Here is a 25,085-nt window from a genome sequence, read left to right on the forward strand (position 1 = left end):
TAATAATTTGTATGTGTGAGAAATCGGTAGCTGGATCAGTGTAAGCCATGTATGACATATTACATTTTTTTTACGTCCACGATGCTTAAAGGTAAAGGTAAAGGGACCCCTGACCATTAGGTCCAGTCGTGGCAGACTCTGGGGTTGCGGAGCTCATCTCGCTTTATTGGCCGAGGGAGCCAGCGTACAGCTTCCGGGTCATGGGGCCAGCATGACTAAGCTGCTTCTGGTGAACCAGAGCAGCGCACGGAAACGCTGTTTACCTTTCCACCGGAGCAGTACCTATTTATCTACTTGCACTTGACGTGCTTTCGAACTGCTAGGTTGGCAGGATCAGGGACTGAGCAACGGGACCTCACCCTGTCGTGGGGATTCAAACCGCCAACCTTCTGATCGGCAAGTCCTAGGCTCTGTAGTTTAACCCACAGCACCACCCGCATCCCTAATCGGTTGCTAAAAAGCTGTGAATTGCACTGTTTTCCAGTCTGGAGCCTCATCTTTAGTGTTGAGAGAGCCTTTCACAGCATACAGCGAAAGCATTACAATTCACTTTGAGCAGCCATGGCTCCCCCCCCCCAAAAGCATCATGGGAGCTGTAGTTTGTTAAAGGTGTTGCAGGCAGACCCCGCTATTCCCGTCCCAGAGCTGTAATTCCCAGAGTTCCCTGGGAAAGAGGAATCGATTGCTCAAGCCCAAGCTCTCGTTGTCACCTCCTCTGGAGTCGATGGGACCGAGAGGAAAGTCCTCACCTGGCCAAACCAAGCGGCAATGGAAAAGCCTTCCTTCCTTCTTCCCTCCCCCAGATGTGGGCCTATCGCAGCAGCTGCGTCTGCCCTCCTTACCAGTTCTCCAAAGGTCGGAGACGGGCCCCAACTGATTGTGCTCTCATCTGCAGCCACTATTATACTGCTCTTCCTGAAAACAGGTACACAAAGGAGGTTACTGTTTTGGAGAGCCCCGGAGCCCTCACCCCACAGATCCCTTCTCAACCTGGATGTGCCTGCCAGCTTGGGTAGACCCAGGGGCCCACACCTCGCAACAGGCTCCTCTGCCTTCAGAAGGAGCGGTTACCAAGAAACAGGGCCTTCTCTGCAGTGGCTCCCTGTTGGATGGAATATCTTCATCCCACAACAAAAAGGACAGTCGTACATACCTGGATCTGGACCTTTTAAAGCACTGTGTGAAAGCTTGCAGTGAGTACACTGAACACTGGTACAAGTGGAACCTTGGTTTTGGAGCGCCTCGGAAGCCGAACAATTTGGAACCCGGACGCCGAAAACCCAGAAGTAATTGCTTCCCTTTTTGAACACGCCTCGGAAGTCGAACAGATTCCAAGGCATGCTTTTTTCCATCTTTTTGCCAACTACCCATTGAACCTGTTTTCAAACATTTCAGAAGTCTTCTGAAATGGATGACGTTCAAAAACCGAGGTTCCACTGTATATTGAATAGGCAGGGGGACGGAAAGCTTTGGCTCCCTGGACGCCGCCGAACCACAACTCCCATCGGCCCTAGCAAATGTGTCCAATGGTCAGGGATGACCTGGAGGGCCAAAGAGGTCAACCACCCCCCGCCCACAGGTGGAATAGTGTCAGATGAGGGGTGTGGGGACGACGACACACAGGTTCATCTGCAAAGCTCAGTGGGTGACCCCAGGCCTAGCCTGACTCGCAGGGTTCGTGTGAGGATACAAAAGGTTTGTGGGGAGAAGCACGTAGTCAAGAGCTCAGCCAGATTGGATCAGGCATGTGGCCTTCTCTAGCCCAGCAACCCGTTCTCGCAGCAGCCAACCAAGGGCCCATTGGGGGAAGCCCACAAGCAGGGTGTGACAGCAACACTCTCCCCAGAAATGGACAGAGGCTTGCGGCCTAGGACCCATGTACCTACGGGATTGCCTCTCCTGGTATGCCCCGTGGAGGACCCTAAGGTCCACAAATGACAACATTTTCGAGGTCCCAGGTCGCAAGGTGGTTAGATTGGTCTCAACTAGGGCAAGGGCCTTTTCAGTACTGGCTCCGACTTGGTGGAACGCTCTGTCACAAGAGACTAGGGCCCTGCGGGACTTGATGTCTTTCTGCAGGGACTGCAAGACGGAGCTGTTCCGCTTGGCCTTTGGTTTGGACTCAGTCTGACCCTTATGTCCCCCCCCCTTATGGTCTTGATTTATCGGCTACTTTTAAAATGAGGCTGCATTTTAAATTGCATTTTAACCTGTATTTTAAATTGGGTTTTTTTTCTCTTTCCCCCCTATTATGTTTTTACTGTGATTTTATTGGTGTTAGCCGCCCTGAGCCCGGCTCTGGTTGGGGAGGGTGGGGTATAAATAAAATCTATTATTATTATTATTATTATTATTATTATTATTATTATTCCCTTGAAGGGAAGGTGGGCTGCAAATAACAATGGTTATATTCCTAGAGGCATAGGAAGCTACCTTGTCCTGCATCATCCAGATCAGGTACTGTCAACACCCATGGTTCCCAATGTGGGACACGTGCCCCCCCCGGGGGGGGGCAATTTGATTTTTAAGCGGGGCAATTCAAGAATGTGTTATCAACAGTGATTTTTTTTGCATTTCTTACGGCTCTAGGGGTCTCCTATATATATATTTCTTATGGCTCAAGGTTCCACTGTATATATATAGGAGGCCCCTAATGTTACGGACAGGATCCGTTCCAGAGGCCCATCTGTAACATGGAAGTGACGCAAGCCAAAGCACCGCGTCTGCGCGATTTAGCGCTTCTGTGCATGTGGCGAAACCCGGAAGTAACCCGTTCCGGTACTTCCAGGTTGCCGCGGGACGCAACATGAAAACACGTAACCTGAAGTGGACGCAACATGAGGTATGACTGTATATGGCGATTCATAACGAAGTATAAAGTATAAATGCAAACTGTATACTTCATTATGAACCACCCTGTATATTGTGACATACACATTTTTAAAATTAAAATCAGAATGTATTTTGAATTTGTTAGGTACCTTTATTTTAAATAAAGGGTAAAGGGACCCCTGACCGTTAGGTCCAGTCATGACCGACTCTGGGGTTGTGGCGCTCATCTCGCTTTATTGGCCGAGGGAGCCGGCGTACAGCTTCCGGGTCATGTGGCCAGCATGACTAAGCCACTTCTGGCGAACCAGAGCAGCGCACGGAAACGCCGTTTCCCGTCCCGCCAGAGCGGTACCTATTTATCTACTTGCACTTTAATGTGCTTTCGAACTGCTAGGTTGGCAGGAGACCTTTATTTTATTGCATAGCAATTAAAACGATCAAAGTATTACAGAAAAAGCTTCCATTAAAATTATTTTATATTTATGAATTCAGTTCTCTATTATATGCTTTGATTTTTTATTTGCTATTTTTTCATATCACTTCATATATTATTATTAAACAATTTTTTAGGTGATTTCTCCCTCGGTACTTCAACTGCCCTTTTCGTTCTTTTATTTTTCTCTTTCATGGCTGTCATGTTCTTTCAGAAGCTTGTTTAGACCAAGTTAAGGGCATTTTAAGCTTACTCCACATGAATAGGAATTCACTTTTTGAATAATAAGAATGATATGTTCTCAGAGTTTCAAACAGGAAACCTTTCCGGGAGATGTTGGGGACTGAACCCGGGACATTCTTCATGTCACAAAGATGCTCTGACCATCTGATTTCCATCTGGCCTGCTTTTTGTTTGACCACTGCCATGCCGCACCCAATTTTACCCATCACAACAACCCTGCAATGCAGATTAGGCTGCAAAAGCATGATTCAATAGGGTCTGAGAAGAGGTTTGGGCCTGAGCCATATCCCACAGCATCACACCATTTTATATAAAACCACCTTGGTTGCAATTCAGCAGGAAAGAGGCACAATATAGATCCCTTTAAAGTAGATGGAAACAACTTTTTTCTAGATGGACATCTGCCCCCATACAAACTGCCCCTCAGTGCTTGCTTGCTTAGAAGCAAGCCTCTCATTTCCCGATAATCTTCTTTCCCCGTTGCTAAATGGCTGAGATGCCAGTCCTTCCTTCATTTTCCAAGCGCACCACTGTCTGCAGGAGGTTAAGCCCATTAGCAGGGGGATCTTGAGACCAAAAATAACAGAAGCAGATTTTAGATGCTCCCCCAAGCCCTGTCAGGAGAGAAAACTACTCTCTTGAAAGTGACAATTAGCAAAAAGAAAGAGAGAAGGTGACTGAACCCCAAACAGATTCAGCCATCAGCTCAAAATAATAATAATATATCATTATGCAAAAGGAGATGGCTCTTTGTAACAGCTTCCATTAGGGGCCATTAGAAAGGCACCTCTACGCCCCTTTGCGCATATCAACAGAAGAAGAGAGAGAGCGAATTTATAAATGGAGAAAAGAAGGGGGGGCTTGAGGGCACTTAAGCTACTGCGGTCAAAGTGAAACTTCTCAAGTTTCTAGCCCTGAAGAGAATTTCGTTGCATGGTGAACACAGATGGTCAGTCCTGTTAGAAAACCCTGGCGTCTGGGGTGGGGGGAAAGCAAGGTTGACTCTGGGTGAGACAGCTTGTTGTTGTTGTTTTTTAAAGGTACCTTTTCTCTCTCTCGTATAAAATCACAACTTCTTACCCACAAGCCAGACTGCGGATTTTCCAGCCGCATAGATCCTGCACAGTTTTGGGGTACATTGTGGACTCCCGGGAGGTGTTTGTGGCTCCCCAGAAAAACAGGCCTCCTGTAGAAAGGGGAACAAGAGGGGTTATTGAGTCTTACGGTTAATATACACGGCACATTGGACTACTGCAATGCGCTCTACGTGGGGCTACCTTTGAAGGTGACCCAGAAACTGCAATTAATCCAGAATGCGGCAGCTAGACTGGTGACTGGGAGTGGCTGCCAGGACCACATAACACCGGTCCTGAGAGATCTGCATTGGCTCCCAGTACGTTTCTGAGCACAATTCAAAGTGTTGGTGCTGACCTTTAAAGCCCTAAACGGCCTCGGTCCTGTATACCTGAAGGAGCGTCTCCACCCCCATCGTTCAGCCCGGACACTGAGATCCAGCGCCAAGGGCCTTCTGGCGGTTCCCACATTGCAAGAAGTGAGGTTACAGGGAACCAGGCAGAGGGCCTTCTCAGTAGTGGTGCCCACGCTGTGGAATGCCCTCCCTTCAGATGTGAAGGAATTAAGCAGCTATCTTAACTTTAAAAGACATCTGAAGGCAGCCCTGTTTAGGGAAGTTTTAATATTTAATGCTGTATTGTTTTTAACACTCGACGGGAAGCCGCCCAGAGTGGCTGGGGAAACTCAGCCAGATGGGCGGGGTATAAACAATAAAGTAATAATAATAATAATAATAATAATAATACACAGTTGGATCTCCCTGGCACACCTCTAGCAAAAGCTGTGCAATAATCTTTTCTATTTTTTGCAAATAGTGTGCACACATTTAATGACGGGGCCTTCTCGGTGGTGGCCCCCTAGTCGTGCAATGCCCTCCCAGGAAGGCGGCATCTGCAGATGGGCTTTGCAGCCTGAAATCTGACAAGGCCTACAGCTTACCTGTTTCGCTAATGGCGAAGGAGCAGGTGTAGCCTGCATAGATCTGCGCCGCCCCACGGCCAGGAAAGTCGAAAAGCTTCACCAGCCGGGGCACCATCTCGTCCCTCTGCTCGGCGTGGCCCAGGCGGCCGTAGCCCCCGAAACCCCAGGAGAAGACGCGTTTCTGAGAGTCCAAGACGAGCTGGAGGAAGAAAGCGGGTGAGGAATTGAAAGGAACCTGCGAGCTTGCCAAGGAAGTTGATAAGGTTCATTACTGCGTTATTTGGAGCTCGACAGATCAGCCTTCTTTCCCAGGCCGGGAGAAAAATGGCAAAAACAGGGTATTTATCCGGACAGTGTGATTTTTGCAGCTGCTGTTAAAGTTGCAAAACAATGAATGAAGCACGGAATGGAGCAATGGAGATATTTCTGAAACGACAACGGGGTATCAGCTCTGCCCAAGGCATGATGGAGAACAGCAACAACCGGGAAAAGATAGATATAATATTTTGCAAGGACAGGAAGGAACATCACGGACAGAATAACTGCAACACACAGGAAGAACAAGGATGTAGTTTGAATGCTTCACCTGTAAGTTTATATATCATTTAATGTGTCGATACGAATGGAAGTCGTTAATACTGCAGCTGTTGTATAAAGGATTGTTATTTTGACAGCACTGTACTCTGAAAATTTATTATTCCCAAAATGAAACTTTCCTCTGGTTGTAAATATTAAGATGATGCCAGCAAGAATGAGTCTGTAAAAAAAATGATTTGAATCAAGTCTTACTGACTAGTGACTTAAATCGATTTGATTTAAAATCGAATCCACCCAGTGCAATTTTCCGGACTCCCAAGCGCTTAGGACGACAACTCTCATTGGCCGCAACGGTCAATCTAGGCAGCAGAGGATGACCAAGTCTTACCGTATGATTTGCCCCACAAGCAACATCCCTCACCACAACGTTTGGCACCGGCAGGATCTGGCCATCTTTCGTCTTCTCGATGAAGATGGCGACACGGCGGGGAACCAGCTCACAGTCATACTCTATCCTCTGGGCTCGGGCAATGAACTTTCCGTCGGAATTGTGCCCTATTTTTTTGGGGGGGGGGGACAGAAAGAGAGAGAGAGAGAGACTAAGGAACGGACACAACAAGGAAGGGGAAGGATCCCCTCTCTCGGTCCCCCCCCCCTTACGCCACCAAAACGCAGAGGAAATTAACAGTGTACCCAGCTGTCCATATTCGGGGCATCCAAAAGAATACAAGTTCCCTTTGCAGTCCATTGCCATGCTGAACTCGGCCCCACACGCTACCTTTGTAATCGGCTGCCCGTTGTACATGATCTATTAAAAAAAGGGGGGGGGGTTAGAAAAGGCTGAAAGACACGCCGACCCTCAAAAAACCTCTCCCAAGGTTCACACGCCTAGTCTCGCAATTCATTAGGTCCGCACAAACTGTACGTCTGTTGCTCTGATCGGTGGAACTGGCACTATTTAAAGGTGCCACAGCAATAATTCCACATTTGTAAGAAATCCACCTGGGTATAGGGCGGTATATAAATTCAATAAATAATAATAAACAAACAATAAGGATGTAGTCCCTCTGCCTACCTGTGTGGGGCTGGGAACGGCGTCAGTCTGATTGCCCAGGCCCAACTGACCCATCTTGTTCTCCCCAAAGGCAAATACAGAACCGCTCTCTAAAACAGAAAGGTTGGACAAACAACTTTCCGCTTTCACACCATGCTACAGAGACCCACAGCCAAAGCCCTCCCTTGCCCCACTGCTTGCTTTATTTATTTTATTTTGACAAAATAAAAATAATAAATAAATAAGAATAAAAATGTGCTCCTCACCCCGAGACCATTCCATTGTAACTATCCAACCATCCAAAATTTCAACACCTCTTGCGATGGTTTGACCGCTTTCCGTTTTAACAGTACAAATTCTACAAACACTTTCCACATCTCAAAATCATTTCTCCTGCATATTCCCCATCTTACCTTAATGGCACATGTTAATTCATCCTTAATAGCTATATCCCAAACCTCTTTATACCATTCTTCCATTCTGCTTGCCCCTTCCATTTCCTAGCTATCATAATTTGTGCAGCTGTCAATAAATTTGTGAGCAAGTCTATCACAGTCTGCGAACCTCCCACCCCATCGTAAATTGATAATGGACTTTCCGTCAGCTTTAACCATGTGATTTCTGTTATCTCCCTTAAACACCCACTGCTTTTGACTCTGTGGCCCTTTCAAAACAGCAGCAAAGGAAAACTGCCTGTGTCAGAACATGGGTCAGCCGACCTCAGGATTGGCGACTCTGACCGGCAGCTGTGACTCTCCTGGGATCATCAGACAGGTGAGTTTCCCAGCACTGCTGCCTGGATTGAACCTGGAACGTTCTGGATGCAAAACACATGCTCTCCCCTTCTCCCTGCGAGCCATGGTCCTTTCCTTGACAATACAGCAAGTTTCCAGTCCTCATCGTTCTGAATAAAGCAGCACATGAAGATAGGAAACTGCCTTATACCAATTCAGAACATTGGGTACACTGTGCTCAGCACCTCCTACACTGACTGGCAGCAGCTCCCCAGGGATTCGGGCGAGAGCCCTACCAGGAGACACCCCTGGGGATTGAACCATATACCTTCTGCATGCCAAGCAGGTGTTCTGCCACTGAGCTATGGATTCCACACCTGCCGATGGCACCTCTGATTCCTAGGCCCCGTCCAAGACTTCCCTCTCCCAAACCCAACTCTGTGCCTCTCACCGGAACAGCTGTTTCCCCACCTTAACCTTCTCCTCCTGGCTGCTTTCCCTCTGAGTGAGCATGCCTGGTGAGCATTCCGTGACATCAGAGCAGCTCAGCCAATAGCAGGGCACAGAGGAAGATAAAAGCACACACGGATACACAGATTGGACAGAGCCTCTCCTACCTGTTAGGGCTAGCGTGTGGTTGCGGCCGCAGGCTGCCGAGACGACGGTTTCGCTGGAGAGCACTTCGATGACCTTTGGGGCGTCCACGCGCTTGGTGTCTCCGTGGCCCAGCTGCCCTTTGTCGTTACGTCCTGGAGAATTAGGCACACACACATACACCATGACTGCGAAGCCCAGGATTACAGGTGTGCAAGTTGCTTTTAAAAAGCAGCAGCAGCCGAATTGGGAGCCCAGCAAGCGGTGAATTTTGCATTCTCTCAAAATCAGAATTTGGGGGTCCATCTAGCTCAGCGCTGCCCACACGGACTGGCAGCAGCTCTCCAGGATTTCGGACAGGCTCTTTCCCACTTTTCCCTGGAGATGCCGGGATTCGAACCTTGAACTCTCAGCACACAAAGCAGAGCTGCTGGATCCCACGAAAAATAAAGGAAGATTCTAGCCCTGGAGATGCCACTGGGTTCTGCGGGGGGGGGGGGGGGTTGTTTCCCGAAACATTTTTATTGATTTCGCAAAAATATGCAATAAATGAACATAATAACTTCCGTACAAAAATGTATTACTCTTAATATTATTTATGTTTACATCCCTTCTCTTTCCAGAAGTCAGACAGGTATTATTTATAATCTATTGTATGGTGTTTACTTGTTGTGTTTAATATCTGTTTTTGTCATTCCTTCCCCAGAAGGTGCAATCACATGGCACCTTATGCATGCGAAGAATAAAGCCTCATCTAGGGTTAGTGTTGTCTACACTGACTGGCAGCAGTATCCCTCCAGGAGTTCAGATTGGGCGGATGGGAGGTCTTTCCCAACGCTACCTGGTGATGCTGCTGGGGGTCTGCACCTGAGTCCTTCAGCATGCCAAGCAGCCACCCTAACCACTGAGTAACCTTCCCTTACAACAAGCAGGGATTTCTCCAAGCAGTTTTAGCTCCAAAGGACATATATGAATGCAAAAGGCTCGGGAGACTTACGAACATGCATTTTTCAAGCCACTGCAGCACTGAGCCTACAATTCTATGACTGAAGTCACATACTCAGATCTTCTTGTCCCAGTGAACAACCTGACCACTGAATTCTGCACCCAGGGTGGATAAAAATCAGTGATTTTCGTTTAAAAAATGATGATTAAAAAAATAGATTTTATATTTATTTAAATCGGATTTTTTAAAATTTAAATTGGATTTTTAAAATAAAATGCTTTTGGAGGAAAAATCTTTCTAAAGATAATCTTTAGATAATTTTTCTATTAGAGTTACATTATAGTTCAAAGGCTATTCATCAGGAAATAAGGATTTGATTTAAGTTTTTCATGTGTGATAAAACTCAGTTGAAGTTTTTGTTAAAAAAACACAATCATTTAACCACATGTTAACAAACATGGATATATATGCTATAACGTTATTGTTTTAGTTAAATCAATTGCTTAAACTGTTATTTAGGAAATGATTATTTTTCTCCTTCCAATGAAGCACAGCATAAAAGTTGTCCAAATATAAACAGTTAACTTATTAAACCTCACAATCATTGGTCTATGTTATTTCTAATAGTATAACCAAATCAGTAATTCTTGATAGAACTGTAAAAACTACTCTGACAATTTATTATTCCAAAAATGAAACCTTCACCTGGTTGTAAATATTAAGATGATACCAGCAAGAATGAGTCCTTCTTTAAAACAATGATTTAAATCAAGTCTTACTGACTAGTGATTTAAATCATGATTTAAGTCGATTTGATTTAAATCAAATCTAAAAAGGTAAAGGGACCCCTGACCATTAGGTCCACTCGTGACCAACTCTGGGGTTGAGGCGCTCATCTCGCTTTATTGGCCGAGGGAGCTGGCGTACAGCTTCCGGGTCATGTGGCCAGCATGACTAAGCCACTTCTGGTGAACCAGAGCAGCACACGGAAACGCCATTTACCTTCCCGCTGGAATGGTACCTATTTATCTACTTGCACTTTGACATGCTTTCAAACTGCTAGATTGGCAGGAGCAGGGACCGAGCAACGGGAGCTCACCCCATCACGGGGATTCGAACCGCCAACCTTCTGATCGGCAAGCCCTAGGGTCTGTGGTTTAACCCACAGCGCCACCCGTGTCCCAAATCAAATCTACCCTGGTGCAAACTACCAAATGCAAACCCTGCTGGAGATTCAAGACACTCACCCCAGCTCCAAAGTTTCCCCTCAGTGGTGATGAGCAGGCTGTGAGCGGCGCAAGGCCCTGAGACCACCGTCCGGACTTGGACCCCCGAGAGGGAGCCGTACCTATGGGGCCCCCATAAGTTCTGGCCCAGGTTCCTGTAGGCGGCTGCAAGGAAAGTCAGTAATGGCTTAATAAATAATAATAATAATAATAATAATAATAATTAAAAAACACAGCTGGTGGGCTAAGGCAGTCCTGTCGAGGGCAGGCGCCCCTGACTTTTCCCCTCCTCTCCGTGCAAAAAGCAGATTTCCTATGGCACAAATTTTCCACCAGGCAACCCACAATAATGACCAATAATAATAACAACAAACAGTTCTTATCTGCTATTATAATGCTGTCACCTTAATCGGAAAAATGACTCAAAGCTACTAACGAAGGCCGCAAAACCAAACCGAATCTATTACGAAAAACGCAAGGGATTTTGAGGGATATACCACATCTGGCTCAGAGACCTGCACCAGTCTTGGGATATAAAAACCTTAATTACTTGGAGAACAGTTAACCTGTGAGATCGCCTTGCCCCATAAATGCCCACTTGACCTCTTTGATCTGTGGAAATGGAACCGGCTACAAATGCTACCTAACACCCATTCAACATTTGTCTTTTGAAATTTTAATTATGCTTTTCAAGTTTATACATTTCACTGATTTTACAATCGTTTTAACATTTCAAAACTTGAATTCCTTTCCCCTCTTTCTGCAGTTCCTTAAATTTATTTTTAGTATCGTCTGCATATCCAAATTAACTTAGCTCATTTATTCATCTACTGTAAATATATACTCTTATAAAACTGCAGGTTATTACAATAATCCTGCCAATGTTCTTATCTGTTTACAATATATCTGTAAATATTCAATAAACCATTTCCATTCTTTTATAAACAGTTTGTTTTCTTATTCTTCCGGTAAGTTTTGCCATTTCTGCATATTCCACGGCTGGCAAACTAAGGCCCAGAATCCGGCCTGTGGACTGTCCGGGAACCAGCATGTCTTTACATGAGTAGAATGTGCCCCTTTATTTAAAATGCATCTCTGGGTTATTTGTGGGGCATAGGAATTTGTTCATTTTTTTCTTCAAAACATAGCCTGGCCCCCCACAAGGTCTGAGGGACAGTGGACCAGCCCCCTGCCGAAAAGGTTTGCTACCCCTGTTTTAAACAGTTGTTTTTAACTGGGCTTTTTTCCTCCCCCGATCAAATCGTCATTTTATTCTTTTTGCAAACTTTGATTATTCTTTTTTGTTATTCACAACCAGGCAGCATGTACATTTTGTGAAATAAATAATACAAATTTAAATCCATCGCATTAATATCCTACATTTTTCTTCTCCAAGGAATTCAAGATTCTCCCCCTCCTCACTGAATCTACACAACAACCCCGTGAAGTAGGTTAGGCTGAGAGGCAGTGACCGGCCCCAAATTTCACCCACTTTACTTTTTAGCAGGGTGGAGAGATTTTAACCTTGGCCTTTCCCAATACAGTGGTACCTCTGGTTACGTACTTAATTCGTTCCGGAGGTCCGTTCTTAACTTGAAACTGTTCTTAACCTGAAGCACTACTTTAGCTAATGGAGCCTCCTGCTGCTGCCGCACCACCGGAGCATGATTTCTGTTCTCATCCTGAAGCAAAGTTCTTAACCCGAGGTACTATTTCTGGGTTAGCGGAGTCTGTAACCTGAAGCGTATGTAACCCGAAGCGTATGTAACCCGAGGTACCACTGTATTGGTCCTAGTATTGACACTCTAATCACTGCATCACACTGACTTTCTATATTAACTGAAAAACTTTTTAAAAAACCCTCAATAAATCTAAAGGGACCCCTGACCATTAGGTCCAGTCGTGACCGACTCTGGGGTTGCGGCGCTCATCTCGCTTTATTGGCCGAGGGAGCTGGCGTTTGTCCGCAGACAGCTTCTGGGTCATGTGGCCAGCATGACAAAGCTGCTTCTGGCGAACCAAAGCAGCGCACGGAAATGCCGTTTACCTTCCCACCAGAGCGGGATCTATTGATCTACTTGCACTTTGAGGTGCTTTCGAACTGCTAGGTTGGTAGGAGCTGGGACCGGGCAACGGGAGCTCACCCCGTCACAGGGATTCGAACCGCCGACCTTCTGATCGGCAAATCCTAGGCTTCTGTGGTTTAACTCACAGTGCCACCTGCAATAAATCTACACACAGACAAAAAATAAAAGACAGGTCTAGCTGATCCTGCCCCCCTTTTGCACTAAACTAAAAAGTCCCAAGTGTTGCCACCATTCCTTACAGGGAGAGCTGCTCTATTTCTACCATGGCTAAAAACATCCATAATTTTCTCCGCTGGGACCCAAATGCCACACATTTACACCTGCCCTCCAAGTCAGAGGAAAAGCGTTGCCTCCCACCAGGGCCAGCATCATTTGCTGCAGCTGGTAGCACCCTTCCCAGGTCGGTCTGTCTGTCTGACCTCTGTTTCCCACACTTCTTTGTCTAACAGGAAATTGCCAGGGGTAGACCCTCGGGCCCTTCTGCAATCGCAACATGCGCTCCGTTGCCCTGTCTACATTTTGCAACCCTTCTGCCTCTTTCTTTCTCTCTCTCTCTCTCTCACCCACCCCCCAGACCTTTTGTCTTCCTGGAGATCACAGCCTGAGCTCAGATGTCTTTTAAGCCAGACGCAAAACAAAGAGACCACAGTCTGAGCTGAGAGGCAGATGTCAGCTCCAGAGATAAGGAAAATCTGCAGGGTGGCAACGCTGTCCCCCCCCCCCACTCAATCTGCATTTTGATACATACCAGCAGCTTAAAATGCGAGCCTTAATGAGCCAGTTAGCAGATCCCCCATCGGACAGCATCCTGTTCTAGGAGTTGCAAATCTAGATGCTTATTATGGGAAGCTTGGAAGCAGGACCTGAGAGCAACAGCAACGCTCTCCCCGCATGGGAATCCCAGCGACCAGAATTTGCAGGTAGATTACCCCTGGATATGAGAGAGTCCCATCTATTTAGCATGGCTTCGTGTGCTGCTCTGGTTCGCCAGAAGTGGCTTAGTCATGCTGGCCACATGACCCGGAGGCTGTACGCCGGTTCTCTCGGCCAATAAACCAAGATGAGCACCGCAACCCCAGAGTCGGCCACGACTGGACCTAATGGCCAGGGGTCCCTTTACCTTTAAACCTAGCAACATCAGTAGAGGCCTTCAGGTGGAACAGACCTATGGTAAAAAGGTAAAAGTTAAAGGACCCCTGGATGGTTAAGTCCAGTCAAAGGCAACTATGGGGTGCGGCACTCATCTCGCTTTCAGGCTGAGGGAGCCGGTGTTTGTCCACAGACAGCTTTCCAGGTCATGTGGCCAGCAGGACTAAACTGCTTCTGGTGCAATGGGACACCATGACGATTGCCGGAGCACACAGAAACGCCGTTTACCTTCCCGCCGCAGCAGTACCTATTTATCTACTTGCACTGGTGTGCTTTCGAACTGCTCGGTTGGCAGGAGCTGGGTGCTCATCCCGTCATGGGGATTTGAACCGTCAACCTTCCGATTGACAAGCCCAAAAGGCTCCGTGGTTTAGACATCAGTAGAGGCCTTCAGTGCAGGTCTCTGAGCACAGGAGTTACAGATTTTATATATAATTATATTTGGTACCCCTTTTTCACATTCTTTATCTTTTTGGTGCTCACACAACTCCCCTTAGCCAAGAAAGACCGAGCAATAGTCAAGTTATGAACGTGCCGGATGATTAAATATTTTTCATCTCAAAAGAAGAAGAAAACCCAACCCAAATCAAAAATCCGTTTTTCCTATTCTCATTAGGCCTAAGAGCCTTGACGGAAGAGCAGCTGATGGTAACAGAAATGGAAAGAAATACAGCATCATAAAAAGAGATAAATAATAGGGCAGAGAAACCCCACCAAAGCAAAACACAATCATTCAGCAACAGAGGCTACACGAGAAAATAATTTCAGGAGCAGCCTAGCCCTGAAAATACATGTTGCGACAACAATGCTTATAAAACGTGTTTAGATCAGCCTTGTCCAGTCTGGGGCTCTGCAGACAAAACTACAGTTCCTACCAGCCCCGGGGGGCAATAGTCAGTAGTCAGGGATAGAATCGCAGCCTTGGAAGAGATCCCAAGGGTCATGTGTTCCAACCCCTTGCAGGGATCTCAGCTAATGCTGGGAGTTGTAGGGCAGACCCACACTCCACATTTAAAGCCTATCCGATGCACATGCGACTTCCTGGGAACTGCAGCGTGTTGAAGGTGCTGGGAATGACAGCTCTGTGAAGAAGAAACTACAGTTCCCAAATCACCTGGAGGGCACCAGTTTTCAGAAGGCTGCCCTAGATTGTGGGGAGCGGGCCGTGCTTAATGGGCAGTGTGACAAGCTGAGATCTGCACATGCCCTTGGCCTTCTGAAGTGTGCGCTTGAACAGCCTCAGGCCCACGACGATGCTGAATGCAGGCCTAAGGGGCTGGTGTGAATTGTACCCCAATTCTGTGGAATGGAGAAGGCATGCTTAAAACAAACTTGTTTATTTAGGAGACCACTGTAAGCAGATGAAAACTTCAGCAGAATTCTAATAACACTTGAAATGTAACAAGTATTATGTACAGTATGGACAGATTTAAAATACAGTGGAACCTCGTGTTACGTACTGCCCTCCTTACGAACGCTTTGGGTTACGAGCTCTGCTAACCCGGAAGTAGATGCTCCCGGCTGCAAACTTTGCCCCTGGATGCTAGTGGCAGGTGCCATTAGCAAAAGCGCGCCTCATGTTAAGAATGGTTTCGCTGAAGAACGGACCTCTGGAACGAATTAAGTTTGTAACCGGAGGTACCACTGTATGGACTATGAAATAATATGCGTTTGAAAGCATTGACAATAGGAGGGGATAGAGGGAAGTCTAGAGATTCAGAGAAAGCTCTAAATGTTGGTATTTATCGGTATTGTTATAATGCTACACTTGTAAAACCAAAGAAAAATTATTTTCAAAAACAAAACAAAACAAACTTGAGGAACATTGCACAGGCCCAACTTTCCACCTTAAAAATACAGTAGAACCTTGACTTACCACAACCCTACTCGCGAACAATCCGACTCGCGACTGCGGCAAATCAGGAGGTAAATACCAGGTTTGCCGCGAGTGCACATGCGCAAAGCAGCTTCTGCTGACTTCACATGTGCAGAATGGGACTTCTCCCAGCGACCCGGATCGACTCACGGACGGACCACTGGAACGGATCCTGTACGTGATCCTGTACGTGAGCAGAGGTTCCACTGTACAGTGGTGCCTCGCAAGACGAAATTAATCCGTTCCACGAGTCTCTTCGTCTTGCGGTTTTTTCGTCTTGCGAAGCACGGCTATTAACGGCTTAGCGGCTATTAACGGCTTAGCGGCTTTAAGAAAAAGGAAACAAACTCGCAAGACGTTTCGTCTTGCAAAGCAAGCCCATAGGGAAATTCGTCTTGTGGAACGACTCAAAAAACGGAAAACTCTTTCGTCTTGCACGTTTTTCGTCTTGCGAGGTTCCACGGTAATCTGGAAAAGTAGCAGTTCTACCTACCTTGCTGCTTAGGCACTTCCTTACGGCCAATCAAGTCCCAGTTAGTGGCTCCAAATATCAGAAGCTGCCCTTTGAACTTGGATCCTTCAAGCTTCTATGAGGGGTAGAGAAGGTGGGAGAGAAAAAGAGAAAGAATCAGATCCAGCATTTGAAATTCGCCAGGGCTAAGTACGGACCCCCAGGACAAATTAAGTTCGTATCTGGAGGGTCCACTGTATAAGCTAAACAAGCTAAAACTTAGGGCTCCTCTCTCTTGGGGGCCCCCCAAAAAAATTAAAGGGGAAAAAACCACTGGACGCACATTTCCAAAATATAAGATAAAAAACAAATAAAATAAAACCTACATACAGCAACAGTGCTTTGTTTTGTGTAGGCTCCTGTGATGTAAGTATAATGGGTCCCGCCTGCTAGCCTGCTCCCTAAAATATCACTGGTTTGCTCATTTCTATATAGAGGGTGCCTACATTCTGCATGGACTGGTTGCACGGAAACATGTGCAAATGGCTTGAGATACCTATTAGGTCCATCAATTACCATATAGCACACGGGTCAGCAAGCTTTTCTCGCCTTGGGCCGGTGTCTCCAGCGACGACTGCGCAGTGGGCTGGAAGGGCAGGGAAGCGCGCACCTGTACGCATGCGCACACACTATTTCCAGAACACTTCCGGGTCAGAGGCACACTAGAAATAGCATTTGCACATGCATAGGAGGCCCCTGCGCACAAGCTATTTCCAGTGCTCCTCTGACCTGGAAGTGTGTCCCCGCGCCGCACTGGTAAGAGCGGGCGGTGGCTACAGGGGTAACCGCAGGCCAGATAAACAAGGGTCTCAGGCCTTATCTGCCCCCCGGGCCAGATGTTGGTGACCGCTGACATAGCATATATTCAACACAAAATAAGCGACAATTTACTGTTGACACAGGACAGCTGGACATATAAAAGGGCCCCATGACCTTCAGTAGCTTAGGGCCTCATCAAACCAAAATCCAGCCCTGTTCCTAACCCACCAGCCCACCTGATCCCCTCCGCCACAGACTTCATTTTGCAACAACAAGCATTGTGTGCCTGGCATGGAAGCAATTGAGATCACGGCAAAGAGAGAGAGAGAGAGGAAAAGAAAACACTACAAAGAGAAACAGGAAACAGTGACAGGAAACGAAGCTGGCTTTGGGTGCTGTGTGTGGGTTGCGAGGGCAGGGTGTGGGTGCCATTCTGTCAGAAGGAAGTATAATAATAATAATAATAATAATAATAATAATAATACAGTGGTACCTAGGGTTACATACGCTTCAAGTTACAGACTCCGTTAACCCAGAAATATCACCTCGGGTTAAGAACTTTGCTTCAGGATGAGAACAGAAATCGTGCAGCATAGGCACAGCGGCAGCAGGAGGCCCCATTAGCTAAAGTGGTGCTTCAGGTTAAGAATAGACCTCCAGAACGAATTAAGTTCTTAACCCGAGGTACCACTGTAATCATCATCATCTTACCCTGCCCACCTGGCTGGGTTTCACCAGTGATGCTCTTCTGTCCTTCCACAGTTGGATTCAAATGTCCCAGACTGAAGTCAACAGGACTTGCTTTTGAGCAGACATACTGCAAAACACCCTAGTTTCAGGACAGATAACAGAAAGTAGAGTGGTGCCCCGCAAAACGAATGCCTCGCAAGACGAAAAACCCGCTGGACGAAAGGGTTTTCCATTTTGGAGGCACTTCGCAAAACGAATTTCCCTATGGGCTTGCTTTGCAAGACGAAATGTCTTGCGAGTTTTTCCGACTCCCCCCCCCCCTTTTTCTAAGCCGCTAAGCCGCTAATAGCGCTAATCCGCTAAGCCGTCAATGGGCTTGCTTCACAAGACGAGAAAACCGCTAGATGAAGAGAATCGCGGAACAGATTCTTTTCATCTTGCGAGTCACCACTGTACTTCTTCATGCAGCACAACTATGGAACTCACTGCTGCAGGAGGCAGCAACGGCCACCAAACCAGATGTCTTTAAAAGAAGACAGGGCAAGTTCCTTGAGAAAGGTCCAGCGATGGTTATGCTCTGCCTCGCAGTTGCAGGCAGCTACGCTTCTGAATTCGAGTTTCTGGATACCACAAGGGGGTGTGGAGAGAGGGTCCTTGCACCCATCTTTTGATTGTAGGTTTCCCATAGACATCTGGTTGGCCACAGTAAGAACAGAGGGCTGGACAAGATGCAACACCAGCATAAAACGCTCTCTCTCAACCAAGTCAGGACCCAAACCTTGACTACAGAAACTCAGACTGGGTGTGCACAATTTCGTATGCTCTTCCTGCAAACCTGGGATTTACTTATTAAAAAGAAGTTTTAAGAATGTAAGAAGGGCCCCATTGGATCTGGCCAGTGGTCAATCTTGGTGTATAGGTAAAGGACCCCTGGACGGTTAAGTCCAGTCAAAGGCGACTATGGGGTGCAGCACCCATCTCGCTTTCAGGCTGGTGTTTGTCCACAGGCACCTCTCTGGGTCATGTGGTCAGCATAACCAATCCGCTCCTGGTGCAACGGAGCACCGTGATGGAAACCAGAACGCACGGAAACGCCGTTTACCTCCCTGCCGGAGGTAGGGGGCACCTATTTATCTACTTGCACTGGTGTGCTTTTGAACTGCAAGGTTGGCAGGACCTGGAACAGAGCAGCGGGGATTTGAACCGCTGACCTTCTGATCGGCAAGCCCAAGAGGCTCGGTGGTTTAGACCACAGCGCCACCTGCTTGACCTTTAATCTCGGTGTAGCGTCCTTGTTCTCCCAATGGATGCCCCGATGCCCGTTACGAGATGCTCTCAAGAAGGATTTGAGCATAAGAGCAACCCTACTTGCGATTCAGAAGCGTGACCGTCTCTGACAGCGGAAGAATGGAAGAGCTGCCAGCTGGATCAGGCCAATATTATTATTATTTATTATTTGTGCCCTGCCATCTGGCTGGGTTTCTCCAGCCACTCTGGGCGGCTTCCAACAAAGATAAAAAATACATTAAAATGTCACACATTAAAAACTTCCCTAAACAGGGCTGCCTTCAGATGTCTTCTAAATGTCAGGTAGTTGTTGTTCTCTTTGACACCTGGCGGGAGGGCGTTCCACAGGGTGGGCGACACTACCGGGAAGGCCCTCTGCCTGGTTTCCTGTAGCTTTGCTTCTCACAGTGAGGGAACCGCCAGAAGGCCCTCAGCACTGGACCTCAGCGTCCAGGCATAACAATGGGGGTGGAGACGCTCCTTCAGGTATACTGGGCAGAGGCTGTTTAGGCTTTAAAGGTCAACACCAACACTTTGAATTGTCTCATAGAATAGTCTCATTGCCCTTTGCGAATTTGCCTAATCCGCTTGCAAAGCCATCAATTGGTGGTCATTGCTACCTCCAACAATCGAGCTGTGTGTAAACACCGAGGGGGTCTCCACACTAAACAGAAGCAACAAGGTTCCTATGACTGGATCAGGCCAGAGGGAGGGGCCCTCTTAGTCTAGCATCCTGTCCTTTGGGGCCACTCAAAAGGAAACCCTCAAGGAGGACCCCAAACACTGCCCATCAGCAGTTGCCAGCAATTGGCAATCAGAGGCATCCTGCTTCACACTGCAGAAGAACATCGTAAGAGTCCTTGCAAGAGATGGATCAGGCTGGTCAACCACCTTAGTCCTCATAGGAAATCTGCAAACAAGCTCCAGCCCCAAGAGCAATTCTCTAACCTTCCTGGGGGTTCCAGCAGCTGGCAATGAGGAACCAGTTTGGTGCTCCTGCAGCCAAAACGCAGCAACTTTTTAAAAAAATAAAATAGCCCGGCCGTTTTAACAAGCAAGAAACAGCCCGCTGGTTTTTGTTTCCCCCCCTCCCAATTCTCCCTCCTCTCTCCACTGCGGTCTTGCCTTGGCAGGCCTGGAGGCAGACAAAAGGCAGAGGGGGGTGGGGGTGGGAATGTGGGAGTTTGCAGACAGGCCCTGCTGTCCGGAGGACTTCCCTTACCCAGAGAAAGGGGGTGGGCCCCCACGCGGTCGGACAGGGAAGCCTCCAGCCCCTCCTAGCGGGCGGAGGGCAAGCATCAGCATCAGTGCCCTCACGTGGATTCCCAGAGCCAAGGGAGGGGGAACCTCCCCCCCAAAGTGGCCTTATAACACAGGCATGCTAGACCTAACATCTTGAATCGCTGCATGCTACGTCTTTGGGGTTTGCAAACAGCAACAAATGCCAACTAGTGCCACCTCCCAAGTTCTCCAAGTACGTTGTGTCTTTTGGGGGGGGGGCTGGGGGGTGGCAGGAGGAAGCTTGCTAGTTTGCTGCTCCAATGTGAACAGAGTCTATATCTGATGGAAACTGCAAGGGGATGAAATTGGGAAACTCAAGATCATTGCCATACAGAAAAGAGGCTTGTATCGATTCGAACTATTTGTCCACCTGGCCCAGTGTTGTCAACACTGGCTGGCAGTGGTTCTCTAGGATTTTAGGAAAGGGGTTCTCTTTTCCTACCTGGAGGTGCTGTTGGGGATTGGACCTACGTCCTTCTGCATGCAAAGCAAGGGCTCTCACGCTGAGCTATGCCTCTTCGCACAAAGACACAGGAATTTAGGAACCTGCCTCATACTGATTCAGAGGATTGGTCTGCTGCCTAGCTCAGTACTGTCCACACGGACTCGCAGCAGCAGCAGTTCTGCAGCATTTCAGTCAGGGAGCCTTTCCACCCATACCTGGGCGACAGCAGGGAACGTATGTGGGGTTTTCGGCTTGCAAAGCACTACACCACGGCCCTTCCCCTAAAAAAAATCAAGCAAGATTCTGGTCCTCATTGTTCTGAATTTAGGGCCAATTTAAATGGAACGGGGCCTTTTCACGCCCAAACTCTCAGGTAAGGGGACAGTCCCAGTTGCCTGAACCCAAGTTAGCCACGTCAATGAATTTCAATGGGTCTACTCGGAGTAGGGCTGACACTGGCTTACAATCCTCTTATCCCTGAGCTAGCTACAGCCTTTGCTTGTTATTTCTGCACCCCACTTCCCTTGTCCGCAACCCCTGCAAAGGAAGAGGGAGATGGTAACAGGATAGGGGAGGGTCCCATGATCTCCACCCCCCATCCCCAAAAGTTAGAGGCAGCCCCATATCTGCCTTCAACCTGTTGCCCTTCATACATCTGGGGTCCAAGCACCTGATGGCTGGGATTAATGGGGTTTGGAATCCAACAACATTCTGTGTGAATTAGGAAATGCTGCCCTATCATTTCCAGCGCCCAAAACGGGAGTCCCTGTCTTCTTCCCCCCACGCCACCCCAAACAGCTTTCCAAGTAGACTCAGACCCTCCACTCACAATATACGCCTTCCTTCTCAGTGAATGAGACCCCCTCTGCCAATATTCCCATCTCTACGTAATTCACCCTTTCCCCTTAAACAGGGGGTCGCCAACTCCTAATCTCTCCTCCCTAAAACACGGTATAACCCCCTTCAAAATATCAATGCTCTGCCTACCTGTACCTCAGGTTAAGAACTTAATTTGTTCCGGAGGTCCGTACTTAACCTGAAATTGTTCTTAACCTGAAGCACCACTTTAGCTAATGGGGCCTCCTGCTGCAGCAGCATGATTTCTGTTCTCATCCTGAAGCAAAGTTCTTAACCCGAGGTATTATTTCTGGGTTAGCGGAGTCTGTAACCTGAAATGTCTGGAACCTGAAGCGTATGTAACCCAAGGTACCACTGTATTTTACCCCTCACCCCCCAAATCAGAGGGTTCCCCAACTCCTAATCCTTCCCCCCTAACACAAGGAAACCCCCCAAACAGGTAGGTCACCCATCACGGCACTTCCCCAGATAAGAGACCCTCTTTCCCTTCCAAAACAGAGCCACCCTCGACAGCCACTTAAACCCCCAGCGATCAGCATGCACACCCCTCAAAAAACAGCAATTTTGGGACCATCTTCCTCCTTACAATGCGTTCCTTGCTGTGTTCCGGCTCGCTGACCACCACGGCGGCCTGCGGAGACTCCTGGTTTTGGGGGGGCTGCTCCCCGGTGCCCCGTCCTCCTGCCCGGCCTGGCTTCTTGCCCCCTCCTGCCGCCACGGGGGGAGGTGGCAGCGCCAGCCCGTCCTGCTCATCCCCGCTGCTGCCACCACCCCCGTTGCTGCTGCCGCTGCCCCCTCCGTCCCGGGTCTTCTTCTTCCCCGGAGGGGGCGCCCCACGAGGCAGGGCGGACCGCTTGCGTGTGCCTCCAGTCCCGTTGCCGGCACCGTCCCAGGTAGCCGAAGAAGCCGCCGTCGCTTTCCGCCTGGGCATCCTGGTTGCCCGCCTTCAATCTCCCCGGATCGCCTGCAAAAGGGGGGGGGGTCAATTTGGGGGGGGAGCAGGGAGGAAAGAGGCGTCACTGCAGAATTCATTTCACTTTTCATTTACGTCACACCTTTTCCTCCAAGGAGTTCCTGGTTCTCAAGCCTGCAAGGTAGGCTTTGGCCGAGAGGCGGCCCCTGAAATTGCCCAGTGAGCGTCACAATGGCCATGGCGGGATTTGAACCCTGGTCTTTTCCAGCTCCTAGTCCTACACTCTAACCACTAGGCCACCACGGCATAACTGAGGTGTGTCTTGAACCCTTTTGAGTTCATCACTGATTTATCTGCATTTTAATACATTTGTTTTCAATTACAGTGGTGCCCCGCAAGACGAACGCCTCGCAAGACGGAAAACCCGCTAGACGAAAGGGTTTTCCGTTTTGGAGGTGCTTCGCTAAACGAATTTCTCTATGGGGTTGCTTCGCAAGACGAAAAAATCTTGCGAGTTCCCGCGGGTTTTTTTCGCTTTTTGCCCCCCTTTCCTAAGCCGCTAAGCCGCTTATCAGCTGTTCCGCTGATAAGCCGCCTCTCAGCTGATCGCTAAAAGCCACTAGACCGCTAATAGCGCTAATCCGCTAAGCCGTCAATGGGCTTGCTTCGCAAGACAAAAAAAACCGCTAGACGAAGAGAATCGCGGAAAGGATTAATTTCGTCTTGCGAGGCACCACTGTACACCGTTTCGATTCTATTGGCATTTCATTACTTTTTTTTTTAAAAAAATACAATTTTCATTAAACTTTGTTTTACAATTTAGAATACTCGTTTAAACATCCTTCAAATATCAGTGACTTCCTTTCTTCTCTTTCCATGGTTCATTTTGCATATCATATTTTACATATGCCATTCTGTATTCCATTATTACACCCATCAAAACTTATTTAATCGCTTAATTACTTATTTCACCATCGTCTTTTAAACATTTCCCAGCTTTTTGTACTTTTATCCGCCTTGTTTTCATTTGTTGTAAGCTGTTTCTAGTCTCGGAAGAAGTCTCCAAAAATGTTATAAATAGATGCTTTTTGCCATTTTTACTGAAAATTGCATTGTTTTATTTTTTGAGGGTTTTTTCCCCATTACCATCACAGGGTGTATAAATTTTGTGAAATTTATAAATGAAAACAGAACAGCAGAGAGAGAGAGAGAGAGAGAGAGAGAGAGAGAGAGAGGAAACTGAGGCAGGGGCTCCTAGCCCCCTTCGCCTTCTCCAAATACAAAATTTAATGGTTGCTATTTATTTATTGCCTTTTTTCCTTTAAGGAACTTAAGGAGGCATGCATAAGTTCTCCTCCCCATTTCATAGAATTGTGAAGTTGGAAGCAAACACAAGATCATCTTCACAACAACATTGTGAGGTAGGTCAGGCTCGAGATTGAGCGACTGTGGCCCAAGTCAGCTTCGTGGCTGAATTTGAACCCGGGTCCCTCCTAGGGCCTAGTCCCAACACTATTTAAGCACCACAAAAGTGAAATTTATTTTATTTCATGGAATTTATATTCCACTTGGTGGTTTAAGGGGGGGGGCGTGGAAAGTATCATTTGTTATGAAATGGAGGGATGGACATCCCCCCCCATTCAAATGTTTAATCCCCACCCCAAAACACACAATGAAGGGTTTTGCGGAGGGGACCAAAAACTGTTCAAATTATTGGGGGGATGGTAGTAAATCACCCTCTAAAATTGGCTTGTTGGTGTTTAAAACAAAAACCAGAACAGTTGATTTTTTATTTCCCCCCCCCTTTCATAAAACACCCCCAACTTTATGGAGAAGGGGCATTTTCACACCCCCCCAGACTCTTAAATCGTAAGTACATGATCTACCTTATCCCAATTCTTCAGGGAAGTGGGGTGAAGTAGAGTGAACCCCCTCCCATGCCAGCCTTGAAAGAGGGGGCATTATTATCTCCCCCCCAAAAAAAACCCCACATTGAGATATACAATATAAAACTCCACAGTCTTCCCAATTTGGAGGAAACCCCTCCATTCAATTATAAGTGGGGTTTATGGGGAGAAATTCCCACCAGTTTGGCTCCCCACTAGGAACCCTTGGGGGAAACCCCACCCCACAAACCCATAACAAGGTGCACCCCTCAAACTCTCACCCCCACAAAAAACAGGGGGGGCAAGGGCAGTAGCCCCACAGCAGCCCCTGGGGCAAAAAAGCCAAACTTTTGTTTTTCTGTGGCGGGGAAAAATAAACTCCCATATATGAAAGAGGGAGTGATAACCCCACAAAAAAGATGGGGGTTATTTTTTTTGGGGGGGGGTGGCTGTCTAACAGCTCAACCCATCCCCAAACATTAAACCCCACATGGCCTTTAGAAAAATGAAACGAATTTGGCTAGCCAAATAGATGGAGCCCCTCTACAAAATATCTCTACCCCGCAGCGAAAAAGAGAGAACCCCAAAAAGATTTTGGGGTGAGAACCCCCATGAATATTGGGGAGGTGGGAAATAATGTCATGGGCTAACTCTGGGGTCGGCAACCACCCCTCAGACCATATGGTGGGCTGGACTATATTTTTTTTGGAAGGGGGGGAATGACCGAATTCCTATGCCCCACAAATAAC

At 47.5% G+C, this 25,085-nt stretch overlaps 1 protein-coding gene across 2 annotated transcripts in view; it reads right to left on the reverse strand.

Moving 5' to 3' along the window:
- The window catches only part of RCC2 (regulator of chromosome condensation 2), a 33,352-nt gene that overhangs the window by 5,657 nt on the left and 2,610 nt on the right, over positions 1-25,085 (reverse strand). The window contains exons 2-11 of one of the 2 annotated variants that reach the window (XM_079987040.1): positions 22,124-22,488; positions 16,200-16,293; positions 10,616-10,759; positions 8,446-8,577; positions 7,116-7,204; positions 6,734-6,848; positions 6,429-6,595; positions 5,522-5,702; positions 4,589-4,694; positions 843-915 (exon numbers count right to left, since the gene is read on the reverse strand). In XM_079987040.1, the coding sequence (XP_079843166.1) occupies positions 843-915; positions 4,589-4,694; positions 5,522-5,702; positions 6,429-6,595; positions 6,734-6,848; positions 7,116-7,204; positions 8,446-8,577; positions 10,616-10,759; positions 16,200-16,293; positions 22,124-22,468 (1,446 nt within the window). In that variant the 5' untranslated portion in view covers positions 22,469-22,488. Of the gene's footprint in view, positions 1-842; positions 916-4,588; positions 4,695-5,521; positions 5,703-6,428; positions 6,596-6,733; positions 6,849-7,115; positions 7,205-8,445; positions 8,578-10,615; positions 10,760-16,199; positions 16,294-22,123; positions 22,521-25,085 lie in introns of those variants that run through there. The other variant, XM_079987041.1, reaches the window with a different exon arrangement.

The sequence above is a fragment of the Podarcis cretensis genome (assembly GCF_951804945.1).
Source record: "Podarcis cretensis genome assembly, chromosome: 8".
In the NCBI taxonomy this organism is placed as follows: domain Eukaryota; kingdom Metazoa; phylum Chordata; class Lepidosauria; order Squamata; family Lacertidae; genus Podarcis; species Podarcis cretensis.